At 42.7% G+C, this 15782-nt stretch overlaps 1 protein-coding gene across 3 annotated transcripts in view; it reads right to left on the reverse strand.

The window, feature by feature from the left end:
* LOC111772074 (solute carrier family 28 member 3-like) overlaps nucleotides 1-15782 on the reverse strand; it is a 42481-nt gene that overhangs the window by 21957 nt on the left and 4742 nt on the right. The window contains exons 1-5 of one of the 3 annotated variants that reach the window (XM_023635012.2): nucleotides 9810-12568; nucleotides 4213-4394; nucleotides 3131-3222; nucleotides 1505-1694; nucleotides 267-411 (exon numbers count right to left, since the gene is read on the reverse strand). In XM_023635012.2, the coding sequence (XP_023490780.2) occupies nucleotides 267-411; nucleotides 1505-1694; nucleotides 3131-3222; nucleotides 4213-4337 (552 nt within the window). In that variant the 5' untranslated portion in view covers nucleotides 4338-4394; nucleotides 9810-12568. Of the gene's footprint in view, nucleotides 1-266; nucleotides 412-1504; nucleotides 1695-3130; nucleotides 3223-4212; nucleotides 15056-15782 lie in introns of those variants that run through there. The other 2 variants (XM_023635011.2, XM_023635013.2) reach the window with 2 other exon arrangements.

The following is a 15782-nucleotide window of genomic DNA, read 5'->3' on the forward strand; positions in this document are numbered from 1 at the left end:
GAGAGGAGGGTACAGGAGCAGAAATTGGACTTGGCGGACAGAACATCTCACTGAACGTGTGACTGGAAAATTACTGAGAATGAACAATAAGAAAGTGACAATTCTATGAAAGTTCAGGAAGAAGGGCCCCCTAGCCACTCAAAATATCACAGCAAGGTAAGAAAAATACTGAATAACAATTAAATTCTCTCACACTCATTATTTAGAGCAATTTACACATGAGAAAAAAGGGGGAAAAAACCCAAAAATATCAATTTGATACTTACTTTGGTTGGGTGCTTGGAAAATAGAAATAGCAGGATAACGTACACTATGAGTCCACCGAAGGACACCAGCTGCCATTTCCCCAATTTGGCGGTGTCAAAGATCAGCCAGAAAACAACTCCCAGGATCAGAGAGCTCCAAATCACCCTGAGAGAACCAGAAAGGGGGTATCATTTGTTGTATTTGTGGCAACATTTGTCACATTCAAGTACTAGCTTGAAAATCATAATCAGGTTTCAACTAACAAGCAAAAAATATTACGAGTAACAGACTCTGGCACCAGGAGGTTATGCTTCTAGAAATTGCAAGAGACCCTCTTTTGTTGTGGCTATAAAGGCAAATAGCCAAAACATTAAGCAATGTGTCCCCCTCATTCCACAACCCTTGGGCCCTTCAAGGACATCTAAAGGGGTCAGAGAGAAGAACGGATGTTTGGAAAGAAGTCTGATGATTTCTTTGAGAAATCTATGGAGAGTCCTCATCTCCAGTTTGGAAGATGGGTGAGGCGTTACTTTCTTCCCTTTAAGGGAGAGCTTGAAATGCATTCTCTGCAGTTGGGGGACCTCACCTGAGCCCCAGAGAGTCAAGTGGGTCTTTAGATTGGATTCAACTCCCTGAGGAATCAGGTGGGCATGACAAGGCTGATTCACAGCTTGGATGGCAGAACCAGAAAGGGTGCTGTGTTGGGATGGCACAACCCTGGTTTATTAGGCCAAGGATGTGTGAAGTTTCCTGGTAGATCCCAGTTGGGCAATGCTGGGGAGAATGGGTCCTGGGTCCTACCCAGCAGGGCCACCTGGAAGGAGAGGAGGTCCCACAGACAGAAACTGCTAGAAAGCCCTGAGTGGTCACCTGCAGGCCACAGGCTCCTGTAGGAGAGGGTTGACTTTAGTAATTCACAGACCTTTCCTCCCAAGGAAGCCAGCTTTGTGCCTAGAGCAGAGGGTTACCTCCCCAAGTGAGAACCATCCCATCCTTTGGAGAAGATCTTATAATTTAGCGGCACTTGAAATTAAGGCAGTTTGTAGGGACATTTGAACATATCTCCAATGAGTAATTACCTTATTGAGGCCTTGATTCCTGTTTGCAAAATGAAGGCATTTTAGCAGATTATTCCCTAGGTTGTCTCTAGCTTCAATATCCCACAAATGAGGAAGCAATTTCAGAACACAGTTTTGGAAGAGAGTTCAAAAAGTCAAAGATCCCTCTCAACGGCAGTAAGAGAACCAACTGCATTTACCACTTCAGCCAGAACCAATGGCTGTCCAGAAACCTTCTGCCAGGAGACAGGAGCTCTTCAATTCGATGATCATATTTGGCCATAAAGTGATCCCAGACCACAAAGAAGATGGCAGCCACAGTGATCACGAAGAGAGGAAGGGCTCGGTGAAAGTTGAGCCCACACGCGGCGATCACCATAGCCAGGTAACCTGCCAGGAAGCAGACACAGGTGGGGACCATCAGCACCAGCTGGAGACCAGCCACAGCACCAATCGGCTCCGCCAAGGGGAGGTTCAGTCAAGGGAGCATTGATGGCGGGAGAGCTCATGATAGGGCTATGGGCTCCTCTGACTATAAGTAGTGGATTTTGGGGGCTTCTGTTGTTTTTCCAAGCAAGTCCCTCACAGTGTCACCATGAACGCTAGGAGGACAGCATGCTAGGTCTTTTTCTCTCATAGAAACTTCTGAGTTCTCGAATCCTGACACTTCATCACCGGGCCTCTCACTCAGCACTAACCACTTTTTTCTGGCATTCAGACTCGGCAGGCGAGCTTCCGTCAGAGAAAGGCCAGGATTTGAAGCAACCACTGACTAGAGGTATGGATTCTCCTGGTTTGCAGCTCAGGTTTGGCCTAAGCTTGAGCAGGAAAACAGGCCCACCAACAATCTCTAAGTGTCCCGGTATCTCTACAGGAAAGGGAACGGGGTGGGGCAACTACCAAGGGGGCTGCTTTTGAAGAGGAGGTTGTAGGATAAGAACAACAAGGTTTCCTGTTAAAGGTCAGCAATAATGGTCCGAGGTTAAATCTGGCTGCCACATGCTTTATAGGTGGCAAGTACAGCTGTATTTGCATGTTTGTATCTGTCTTCTACAAATAAAGTCTCATGGGGACACAGCCACACTGTCTGTGTGCTTTTGTCCCATAAGGTAGAGTTATGTGGGTTTCACCATATTGCGTGCAAAGCCTGAGACACCATCTGGCCTGGGACACAGATAGTTTATGGCTGATCCCTGTTCGTGCAGTGTGAGCACCAGCAGTCCCACTGACCTCAGGGAGCAGCGGTCTTGGGTTAACATCTCTGGACTTGGGTGGGAGGGTCCCACCTTATAGACATGAGTGCTCTTTAAAATGGGCTGCAGATCCCTTTGCTTGGGAGGGAGAAAAACTGGGGACCTGTTCATCTGTGAGGACAGTACAGTCCTGCCTTCAGGCAAGAGGAGTGGGCTCCCTGGGCCCAGGCTCCCCCTCGTGTTGTGTTTGCGTAGAGCATTAATTGCTTATATTTCCCCTACTCTTAGGTTTCTGCCTTGTCATTATCACCATGTTTTCCACTTACCTGGATGTGATGAACCAGCCCTCAAATCCACACCACAGTCACAAAGGCCACAGCAGTAGGGAACCTAAAAAGTTAGCTGCTGGTACAAAAGCTGGATAGGGAACCCCTCTGAACAGGTGTCCCACGCTGAGACGCCCCCCCACCCCACCCCACCGCCCCCGAGGGGCTTCCTGATTGATTCTCTCCCTCTCTAGATGATTCCATGAAGTCCAGGGCAGTGGGAAGACTTATTTTTCTTTCCACAGAAAGCTCTTATTTTGGGAATCCTTGAAAAGAGACACTCGATCCCATCCCCTTTGCTACTTACCAGCTAATAAGGTGCCCCAGAGGATGTACCGAAGGGTGGTTTTGTGTTTTTGACAAAAATCCCGAACTGTACCATAATTCCTTTCCAGATACCTGAAAGAAGACAAAAGCAAAAAGGCAGGCAGAAGTCAACACCAAAATCATGAAATAAACTGGCAGCTAAGGCTGGATGGGGCATTGTACATCAAGCAAGCAAACGACCAAAGTCATGAAGTGCGTGTCCTACAATATAGAAATGGGAAACTCATTTCAGTTTAGACTAAAATCAGCCATGTATTGGATCCGTCTTTGCTGAATGGATGTGATTTGGTGAATTGCATGTGCCAGCCCTTGAGGGGTTACAGAGATGAGAAAACGTGCTCTGTGAAATGGAGCAGGGAGATGGAGAACTAACCAAAAGCTGAAAGCAAATTATAGGACAAGGGTGTTTCTCACTGGACTATGAGGGCCTCCATTAGCTTTTAAGACACTGTTATTAAATGTTGATTTAAAAAAAAAAGTAAAAATCCAATGAACTATCATCTCTTCTGTTTCCACAAAGTTCGAGTAAGCTGGTGGTTCCCTGTCCTCGCTCACCATACTTTTTAGCGGGAGGCTGACAGACTTCACTAGGTACTTGAAACATAAAGTTGAGAACTATTAACTAGTAGGTTGTAACATAGCTTTCCCAGAAAGTTCTAGAATTGTTAGCATGTCTTTGTTTCTGTGCAGAGTTTTGTTATGGGATGGTGGGTATGTTACTGGACAAAACATGTGTCCCCTTCTTGGCAAGTTAATCAACCTACACCAGAAGTAGTTGTCACACAAAGCAGAAATTTTGTTTGTGGCATGCAGGAAAGAAAATGGAGACCATAGGGAATAACTCACAAAAGTTATGATTCCCTGAGTATGGGGAGGTGGGTACTTTTATTTGGCGTAGGTGATGAATATTCAAAGGGGAAGTTTTATCATCACATGTAGAGGTGGGCAGAAGCTTACACATGCGTGGTTTGAAATCTTGCTTTTACATGCATCGCATGATCTCAAAATGGCTGCTTTGCCCCTCCAAGAGGAGAATTTACAATATAAATGAGAGCAGGTTACTTTAGTACAACTCTTCGCCTCTTGGCATAGGTGGAATTCCTGTGCTTGCGGTCTCCGCCGGTCTGGTCCAGTTCAAAGTGGTTGGGTCCAGGGTGGTTGTCATTTAGAGCTTCTTCCTCGTGCATAGCTGAAACCACATATGCTCAAGACCCCAAAGTTCTTGGAGAGAAGAATGTCTGTAACTTTCAAGATGACAAAAGAATCAGGTCAAACACAAAAGATTAGAGTTTAGGCAGGACAAGAAAAGCGGGTTCGAGTCCGTGGCTGGTGACAGAATCCCTCCTCTACTTTTACCCTGCTCCTCACTCTTGAGGGCATGGGTCAAAGGTCCGTATTCTGTAATTACTTCCTCCTGAGCATGGGCGTTGTCATAGGGGCTGGTAGAGGAGTAGAATTTTTCCCGCTGGTCTAAGGTAATTCTGTGGGTCACCAGCATGGCTCTAAGTTGTTCATATCCCTAACTAACAGAGAGGTGGCAGTCACAGCTCTCAGGCATGGAGGCTGTCTTTTTGCCACGGTCTCTAGCTGCTTTGAGAAACAGGCTATCACTCTCTTTAAGGGTCCCAATGTTTGTGCTAATCCTCCCAGAGTTATCCCTTGTCTTTCATGAAGGTACAAGTCAGATGGTTTGCTCAGGTCTGGAAAGACCAGTGCAGGTGCTTCTATTAGTAAGTTTCTAAGCTTATTGAAAGCTTGGTCACATAGCTCATCCCATTCAGAGGGGTCCGTTTCTGGCCCCTGTAATTTGTCATAGAGAGGCTTAGCAATCAACCCCAAATTAGGGATCCATGTGTGGCAGAACCCAGCCATCTCACGAATTCTTATAGGGGACTACATGTTCTTGGTAGAGAAGTTGATATATTACCATTTGCCTCTCTGAGGAAGGTGGTACTGCCCCTTCAAAATAATAAACCCCAAATACTTTACAGTCTCTTGAGATACCAGAGTTTTTCCCTTAGACACTTGATATCCCTTACTGGCTAAGAAGTTCAAAATGATCACCGTGTTCTCATCAGAGATTTTCTTAGAAGGACTAGCTGCTAGGATGCCATCCACATACTGTAAGACAGTGCTTTGTTTTAATTTTAATTCCCTTAAATCTTGGCCCAGGATTTCCTCAAAAATTGTAAAGGAATTTTTAAATCCTTGGGCTAAGACAGCCCAGCAGTATTGTTGATTCTGGTGGGAGTCTGGGTCCTCCCATTCAAAGGCAAAAATCTCTTTGGACTCAGGGTCCAATGGGACATAAAATAAAGCATCTTTTAAATCTAGCGCTGTATGAAACATGCTGTCCCAGGGAGATTAGCCAGCAGGTATAAGGATTAGGTCCTACAGGATGTGGGTCTTGGACTGTTTTGTTGACAGCCCTAAGGTCTTGAACAAATCTGTACTTCCCTTTTCCTGGCTTTTTAATGGGTAAAATGTGAGTGTTACATGGGTAGCTACATGGCCCGATTATTCCTTGTTTTAGAAGTTTCTCAATTATAGGAATTATATGGCTTCTGACGTTAGGGGGCATTGTTATGTGAGAGGCCAGTGGTCTATCTACTTTTAGTCCACCCCTACAGGTATGGCACCAGCTGCCTGTCCCATTTGTCCTTGTGTCCATACCTCTGAGTTGACTCAGCTTAGAATGTTTGGGGAATTTCTTCCTTTTCAGGTACTGGTGCGTTTTCTAACGAGGCCATGAGCTCGACCTCCCGATTTTTGGGAACTTGGATTTCTATTTTGACTTGTTCCGAGTTTATTGAGGCCCCTAGTTTTGATAATGTGTCCCTCCGAGGAGAGGAACAGGGCATTCTGGCAGATATAGAAAAGCACGTCCTAATGTTTTGGATCCTATTTCACAGGTCAAGGGCTCCAGAAACCTTCTGGTCTCTCCTCTACTGATACTCCTTTTATATCACACTTTCTTTTTTGAAAGGGTTCCTTTGTTGGGTGTTTAACACCAGGAGTGTGGCCCCAGTATAGAGCGAAAATTCAACATGCTCTCCTCCCACTGCTAAGGTTACCCAGGGCCCTTCTGGGAAGCTGAGGACTGGTTGCCTGGAGCCAACTGGGGAGCCCCATGGCCCCATCACATATCATCTGTAGTCATGGGAAGTTGCCATGGCTTGGTCTTGTCTGATCCCTTCCCTCTCTTGGGTTGGTTCGGACAATCCCCATGTCCCTCCTGTCTGCACTTGCCACTGATTAGGCCCCAACTTCATTGCTGGCCTTCTGGTCCCATGGTAGGGGCTAGGGTCACTCACCAGTAGCATCTTCTTCTTCTCCTTCAGGTGACCTCCAGCAGACTGGAGGGTCAACCAAAGCAGAGTAGCTTGCCTCTGCATCTCTTGGTCATCTTTCATTTCTTCTATCATATTTCTGGTGTTGGGCACCCTGAGGGCCACCTCCACTAACTGCACAGAACTGGTATCAGGCCCTATTGTCAGTTTTTGGAGTTTCCTACAGATAAATCTGGAGCACTTTGAGAAGTGAACAGGTATCAAGAACTACTTATATCAGTGACATTTACCCACATAATATAACCTATAAAGGTTTATTATTATTTATTTGATAATTTTGCAAGTAATTTAATACACGCAATAAGCCTAACTAGTCTAAAATCTCCCACTTTATAGAAAGAACAAATTCTTTGAGAAGTCTCAGAGTCCCACTGAAACCCCCAAAAAGACTTTACTTAGGATTTGAACCTTGGGGAAATTAGCCAAAAAAACATCAAGAGGTTTTAAAACACTTGGTCACATTGGAAATAATGTTTAGTTATCCATTTAATCAGGGTGATAACAGAAATTGTCACAGACAGAGTGGAACAGTCTAAAAAGAAGACTCTAAAATAGGGAATTCAGCCTCCTTAAGCGTAGGAAATTATTTTAACGAAACATAGATTTTCTGTCTTGTGAGTAGACTCACTCAAAGATAAACAAAAAAAAAAACCTTTCATAATCTCTTTGTCAAGAGTAGACCAAAACTTTCAGAAGATTATCCTTTTAAGAGAGAGAAAGCCAAATGTTTAATTGTTTTAACTTACTTTTGATATAGAAACTCGTTTATTTAATCAAATTTATTTTAATCTTAGTCGTCTTAACTATGTATAAAACTCTTTTATCCTAGTTTTTACTTTCACAAACTTTCTGTCACTTGCTTCTTAGATTTAGAATTTGTTTTATGTCTCCCTTCGTTTTTTTTCCAGTACTGTAGAACAAATTTATCTTTTTTAACAAAACAAATAAAAATATCTCTAGTCTTTATGTCTTCTTTACTGAAAACATACATTTTACTTTCCTTGAATACAAAGAAGTTTCCTTAGTAACTTTTAGTAGCTTTTTCTTTTTTTGGCCAAGGAAGATTTGCCCTGAGCTAACATCTGTGCCAATGTTTCTCTATATTCTCATATGAGGGACACCTCCACAGTGTGGCTGGTGAGCAAAATAGGTCTGCCCCTGGGATCTGAACCCATGAACCTGCACCAGCAAAGTGGAGTTTGTGGAACTCTAACAACTCAGCCACAAAGCTGGGCCCAAATTTAATCATATGTATTAATAGAACTTTTAGCAATTATGGACTTTGACTGTGTTTGCAAAAACTAAGAAGTAAGTAATTATATACTATCTTTTACATTAGTATTCTGTAGGTCGGCATATTTATAAATACTTTTTATAAGATTTAGGAACATGATACTTCATAGTATAATCTTTTATAACATAAGACGTGTTTACTAATAGACCTGAAGATCTTTTAGTTGTTTTGTAATAAGAAGGCAAAAGTAGATTAACCTTTATCTGACATTTTATCTCTTTTAGAAATTATCTTGCTATTTAATGAATTTTTTATCATTTAATTTAATCGAGTAAAACCTCAAAGTTTTAACTTACAAAAAAGATTTTGGAACTATTCTAAATACATATGTTATAAAATATAATTATTATTAAAATTCTATCCATAAACTCTTACCTCACTTACATTTAAGCCATTTGTTTTTAACAATCATGTCCAGATTACTCACAAAGTCTCTATGTGACACCAGAGCAGTTCACCATCATTTTAAGTTGTTGTATGTACGTATATTAAATCACCATTATTGTTAAAAGTTCTCCCCAAAGCTTTTACCATTTTACATCTATTTATTTTACCTGTTTCCAATGAATATTTAGATTGCCTATAAAAACCTTATGAATTAGACAAAATTAGCTATTATTTTAAGTTATTAGTTTTGTTGACAAATTCTGTAAGAGAGACAACATGAGTTTCTTTGACTCATAAAGGATGTATGTTTATATGACATCCTATGTTGATAACTTGTGGACATGTCTCTTTTAATGAAACCAATAGACTTAAACAAGTTTTTATTTACCAAAGATCATTTTAGATCATGTTAACTGGAAAGACATCTGGGCTAGTTTTTATCACATTTAGAAATAATTTACGTAAGTGCTTATTTTAAGTCAATTAAATACACCTCCTTTAGAAATGACACAATCCAGACACACAGACAGAGACATTTGGACAATCAGAAACAGAACTTTAAAAATTTCAGCCATGTCTCAGGAACAAAATATAAAAAATGCTGGATCCAAATTGTGACCTCTTCAGATGGCTAAAGATTTGTCTTAAAGATTTTTTTCTTTTTGCTCTAAGGATCCTTTTTTACAGCTGGTTTTAAGGTCATTTTCTCTTTTAGCTGCTTCTGTGTATTAATCAAAGAATGCATGCCATTGTAAGAGGTTTGGAATCCTCGCTTTTAAGGTGGAATTTTCTGGAACAAAATTTTCCCAAAATAGCCATTACAATTTTAAAATATTTTAAAAGTTTACCTATTTTCACTGCTTAGTTTCAGATATGGAATTTTGCGGAAGTTGAAGTTGGGGGGCCCAGCAAGAGAGGAGGGAGGAGCAGCAGATTGGGTCTTCTTTCCCCAGCACATTTGTTTATTTACTTTTGCTTAAAGAGGCAGCATGGGATTTTTTTTCTTGTTTAGAAGCCTCAAAAATCAAAATAGGCACGGCCAGCCTGGTGGCATAGTGGTTAAGGTCACATGCTCCCCTTTAGTGGCCAGGGGTTTGAGAGTGTAGATCCCCTGTGTGGACCTACACACTGCTTATTAAGCCATGCTGTGGTGGCATCCTGCATATGAAATAGAGGAAGACTGGCACAGATATTAGCTCAGGGACAATCTCCCTCACCAAAAAAAAACAATTTAAATAGACTTCCCATTGGTTGTTTAATTTTTCATGGCCCGCTTTGTTTCTAATTACATATGCAAATACACCAGCTTCAGTCAAATGAGCTTGCCCCATTTTGGCCAATATAAGGTGAGGTCTCTCTTACCATGGTTAATTAGCATTGCCTGATGGGTGGATTTATATGTGCTCACAATCCCCACAGTCTAATTTAAAATATAATTAGGCAAAAGAAATGTAATCATTTTAAATAAAGCTCATCATTTTTAGCAGGTCCTGTTGGAAAAGGTTAGTGCAAAGCAAAAAACAACAAAAAAACCCTGACAGATCCAATATCCAGTAAAAGAAAAACCGGACCAAGTGCTAGGAGGGCAAGTACCTTGGCCCCTGTCATGCACGAGTTCCGTGACTCACCACAGAGGTCTTCTCAAGTTCCGAGCCTTGTTTCCTCCACCAGCAAAAGCCAAGCTGCCCTCTCGAGGAGGACGGTTAAGGAGACTAAGGACCCCAGGAAGGTCCAACCTGGGAGAGGAGAGGCCGACAGAACCTCTCCAGCAGGAAGTGAGGGGGAAAGAAGAACAGGGGCATCGAGCTTCCCCAAGGACGGCTGGTAAGGAAACTGAGACAGAGAGATCCCAGAGGCCTGGAAGCCTGTCTGTTGAGGAAACAGAGGGTTATGAGGATCCTCTGCTGGGTGTGGCCAGCTACTTTGTTCCACACAGCTCAAAGGTTAACATTCAGACTGTAAGGACCTAACTCCGCCTTGTTCCAGTTACAAGATAAGACTCAGTGAGTCTAGAGACCAACTCCTTCTGTCACTCACAAAATACAAAACACCAAAGGGCCCTCAAAGGGGCTTCAAGTCCCAGCAGTGACAAACTCAAATGGGCTTCAAGCCCTCACTGCCCAGTGACTAGTTAGCAGGGATGGCTCCTGTTGGCCAGAGCTGAGCATCGGTTCTTCCGGGGTGGCCAAGTTGCACAATCCTTCCAACCACTTTGGGACTCCACTTTCCTGAGCCAGGCCACCTCCAGACAAGGACCTGAACCCAGAAGCCAGGCTCCAACACACAAACCTTGGGACTCGAACCCAAGGCTGAGGCTGCTTTTAACCCAAGGTTGAGGCAGCTGACTTTGTGAGACAACTTAAAGAAATAATGCTTATAGTTGTGCTGTGGGGTTGGTGCCACTGACCTCCATCAAGAGATTCTCGGAGCAAAATGCTCAGAGTGGCTGCTGGGTCTCCTGATGGGGAAGCAATGGCAGGCTGGCAGCACCAACACAAAGAGGAGAGTCCCTCCCACTGAGGCTCAACCTCCAGGATCGTGAACATGTTCTCCATCTGTTGGAAAACGGATGTTTGCAAGAACAGGGGGACAGAGGTCCCATCTGTGTCGCCAATTTGTACAGGTAGTGTGGGAGCAATGTTTGCGTCTGATCATTTCTTCCGGGAAGAAAGGTGTCCACCAGTAAGTGAGTATGGAGAGGCCACAGGGCTGTACCCACAACGATTGTCCTCTATTTCTCTTGGGATGCTCCTCGTCCCCTCCACACCTGCTCTGAGACCTGGCTTCCCTGCAGGTGCCTCTTTGCTCAATGACACATCTAACAGAAGCCTCTCCTTCTCCTGCTAGAGGCTGGATGGAAGGAGTTTACTTGCACATTTAACCATTGCCACTTCCAGGCCACTGGACAGCATTTATAAAACAAGCACTTCTCATCCCATATAGAAGATTCTCAATCTGCAGGACCTCACAGGACCCTGGCCCTAGCTCAGACCACCCCTGCCCTTGGTTAAGGCCTCCGGTCCCCTCCTTCCCACAGTCATGCCCACATGTCCAGGTCTTAGCTCCCTTCAGGTTTCAGGGCACAGCTCAGTTCTTGCTTTCTATGACGCCTTCTTGCATCTGCTCAGGCGGAGGCATCTTCTGCACTTTCTTCCTACTGTCTTCTCTGATTGCGTTTTGTTATGGAGACTTTACTGACTACAACTTCCTGGAAAATGGATGTGTGTGAACCCTACAGCACCAGCACGTGGAACACTGAGGATGCTTGACAGGCATTTGTCGAATTACTGGATAAATGCAATGGGAGTATACATTGCTTTTCTGGAACAGTATTTTACAGCTGTCGGTTAGGACCCCTTAGTGGGTTATGAAGTTACTCAGGGCATGATAACCCTCATTAAAAGGGAGAAGAGGACATCTCAGAGGGTATCACACAGAGTGATGGAAGGTATACTTCATGAAACTTTTGTCATTATCGTGTGTGAATCTGTACTGAGAATTAGAAACACTATTCTAGAAGATATTGAAGGAATATTAGTGTAATAAAGACTAAGTTTTTCATGGTCTAATTGAGGAAAGGCTGGTGATGCATTATCCTCAGTCGTGGACATAGTGTTAACAAGTAGCAGTGGTGAGGGCAACATTTAATAGGGCGCTTTAGGGTGGATGTATGGGATTTCTTAATTGCAGGGAGTGTGTGTAGTCCAATACAGCAAGCTGACACTGCATAAAATAAAGTAGGCAGAAATAGACACTTGGCCATTTGGTTTTCTAGGCTGAACACCTCCCAATCCCGTGGGGGTTGTTTCCATCCCATTGACATTGGTGAAACCTGAGTGCCTCTGGACACCCAAGAGAATCTCTCAGGCCCCAGCGTTAGAGACTCAGAAAGTCAAGTGAAGGATGAAACTAAGCTCAGGTTTCTGAGGTGGTAAGTATTCTTGATGGTGTATATGTGATAGGAGAGTTCAATCCTAATTCTGACCAACTGCAGAGATATCTTCTGATACATGAAAACAAAGTTCCTCAGACTTAGGAATTAAATCAAATTTAAATAGGAATTTAGAATATTGGCAAATACTTTGGTGTTATGGTAGAGTACCAGACAATCTTGCACTAGGAATCAGAAGCTGAATTGTAAGTTAGCTTTGTTCCACTCTAGCTGAGGAACCTTGGGCAAGTCGCTTCTCTGAGCTTCATTTTCTGGTCCAAAAAATAAAGACAATAATTTTGCCTCTCCCACTTAATGAGTGATAAGGACCTGGAATACCTTCAGGGTACTACAAGGGAAGAGCAAGTTTGTCGGGATTTAAAATGGACTGGGCTTGGAGAAATTACTTGCTTGTTGATTGACACTGATAAGATGAATTAACTACTTTGTATGGACTGGGGCAACTAGTTGTTACTTTATATTTTGTACCCTTTGACCAAGTTCACCCATTCCCCAACCTCCCACCCCACCCTCAATCCTGGCAACCACCAATCTATTCTGAATCTATGAGTTAGTTTTTTTTTTAGATTCCACAAATAAGTGAGATCATGCAGTATTTGTCTTACTCTGTCTGACTTATTTCCCCTAGCATAATGCATTTAACCCTCCTCCAGGTTGTCACAAATGACAGGATTTCATTTTATTCATAGCTGGATAATATTCCATTGCATTGAATATACACATTTTCTTTATCCATTCATCCATCAATGGACACTTAGGTTATTTCCATGAGGTGGCTCTTGTAAATAATGCTTCAGTTAGCATGGGGGCTCAGATATCCACAGATATATTCCCAGATGTGACACTGCTGGATTAATGGTATTTCTGTTTTTAATTTTTTGAGGAACCTCCATACTGTTTTCCATAGTGGCTGCAGCAGTTTACCTTCCAGCCAACAGAGCACAAGTGTTCCCTTTTCTCCACATCCACGCCAGCACGTATTATCTCTTGCTTTTTGATAATAGCCATTCAGAGAGGTATGAGGTGAGGTCTTATTGTGGTTTTGACTTGCATTTCCCTGGTGATTAGTGAGGACTGATGTTGGCAACAGACTTGTTGCTTAGCTCTCTGCTGCCTTCTCTCTTGGGTTAAGTGGACTTCTCAGGTTTAAAAGGCCTTCAGGGAAGGACTCCCTCATGTCAGGTGTCATGCAGACCACTTTTGTGACAATCCCCTGACTAGCATTGCTCTGCCAAGGCTAACTGTGTTTGTATCATATCCCCCAGGATGAATACATCAGTCAGTCAGTCTACAGGATAACAAGAGAAGATTTTTCTCTCTAAACTAGGAAGAAAACTGCCACCCAGCACGGCAGGATGGACAATCACTTCTCTCTATGTCCATCTCTACTCATCTCTATCACTATCATCGAGATCTAGGTCTACCTCCCTCTGAATCTAGTTTTCTCTGCAGCAAGGCTCAAAGGCTTATTAACTTGAGCGCCATCACAGAAACCAGGCAATACTTCCTGGTGTCACTCCAGGTGTGGAACAGAGAGAAAAGAGAGTGGAAAATAAAGCAAAAGCCTCAGAAATGGGGTAGAATGGCAACAAGTGAGGAAATTGGGAGAGCAGAGAAAGGAAGCAGAAGGAATGGCCATTTACTGAGCCACTGTGTGTGCACTTTACACACATCCTCTCATTTAGTCTTCACACCAGTCCCATAAGGGATGAATCATTTTCTCTCACTGTAGAGACATGGAAAGCAGGACTCTGAGAGTTACTGTATCTGTGGTTACCCTACCTATAAGCAGCACAGCTGGGGTCTGAAGGCAGGTCTGACTAGCAAGCCAACTCTGCCAGCCTGACTCTCAGGGAGAGAAGGGAGGAAATGAAAGGCAAGGGAGGAAGGAGGTATTAGAAGAGAATGGTAAGATGCCAACAAAGATAACTGACTGAGTGTCAGGGTCATTCGTATCACACATTCTGAGCTACATCTTTTCTAATTTTCCCTTGTGTGAGTCATACTGATTCGGAGCAATTAATAAAATTTAGTTAAGATCTCAATGTGTATTGATTAAGTGATGTCACTGAGGCTGTTATGTGTGTCTTTGGAAGCTTCCCGTGGAGTTGCTGACTTCCTGGAAAAGTCTACCCATCGAATGCTCTTGAAGAGAAAGAGAGAGGGGAAACAGCTCTAATATTTCCCAGGTTGATAATCACTAACCTGGGATGGCCTGCTTATCACCTGAAGAATAAGAAAGTTCAAGGGTAGCTCCATTATGTTGATGTTTAAGGATGATTTGGGACAAATTAAGATGAGATAAATTTCAGTTGTATTCCACAGTACCTACTCTGAAGAACCCAGAGACCAAAACATTGACCAATTATAAAATCTAGTTCCAAAGGACACAAAAAAGAAGATATGTTTCTTCACAAAAGACACAATGAATTCTCAGTCATCATTTTGGAGGGAAGAGAAGTGGTCATCTGAGAATCTTGGGAAATAAGTGATCATTTTTGATGTGAAAATTCTTCCATCCATGCATACACACAAGCACACAAACACTCACTCACACATTTTTATTTATTTATTTAAAGAATTTTTTTTTCCTTTTTCTCCCCAAAGCCCTCCGCACCCCTGGTACATAGTTATATATTTATTTATTTATTAAAGATTGGCACCTGAGCTAACAACTGTTGCAAACCTTCTTTTTCATTTCCTGCTTTTTCTCTTGAAATCCCCCAGTATATAGTTGTACATAATTTTTTAGTTGTGGGTCCTTCTAGTTGTGGCATGTGGGACGCTGCCTCAACATGGCCTGATGAGCAGTGCCATGTCCATGCGCAGGATCTGAACCAGTGAAATCCTGGGCCACTGAAGTGGAGAATGTGAACTTAACCACTCGGGCACGGGGCCGGCCCCCACTCGCACATTTTTAATCTATGAAAGATGTAAGATTTGTTAGAGAACATATCCCCCTAGTATTTCAAGCTATCTTGTCAATAGAAGTTTGCAAAGAAAGTCTTGATAATCAACTGTAAATGAAGAAGTAAGAGAAAAAAATAAATGAATGAAGTGCACACAGTAGGCAATGAGTGGGTACCAACATTTAGCTAATGTAAAATTATAGAGATTCTATTTTGAGCAGGAAGGGAGCCCAGATTACCCATAAGACCTTATCCAACACTGTAATACCATGAACCACTTCAAAGGAGACTGATTTGTTGTGTCTTTCCCTACACAGGCATTTTGGGAAAACACCAGCCTTGTCATTCTTCTTGTAAAACCAGCAATGGACCTACAACCCTGTGAAATACATGTCCAAAAAGTTTGTTGGGAGCATGACAGGAGGTGGCCGAGGCCAAACCAATGCATTGTGTCATGTATATGAGCACCTTCACTTAAGGTGTTTGTAAGAATTGATCTAGTCCCATCACGTGTTCCTATCACAGTGGCCACACTCTGGAGAAACACAGAGACCCAAATACTGACCTATAATAAAAATGGGCTTTCAAGAGACCAAAACAAAAAAGAAAAGAAATATTTCTTATCTAAAAGTATGATGAAATTACCAATTGACTTGGCCACAGAATAAGTTAGGGTCTCTGGGTACCTGACATTTCTAGAGGTTCCATTGTTCTTTTAAAGTGCATTAGCTGAAACAAGA

The sequence above is a fragment of the Equus caballus genome, chromosome 23 (assembly GCF_041296265.1).
Source record: "Equus caballus isolate H_3958 breed thoroughbred chromosome 23, TB-T2T, whole genome shotgun sequence".
Taxonomy (NCBI): domain Eukaryota; kingdom Metazoa; phylum Chordata; class Mammalia; order Perissodactyla; family Equidae; genus Equus; species Equus caballus.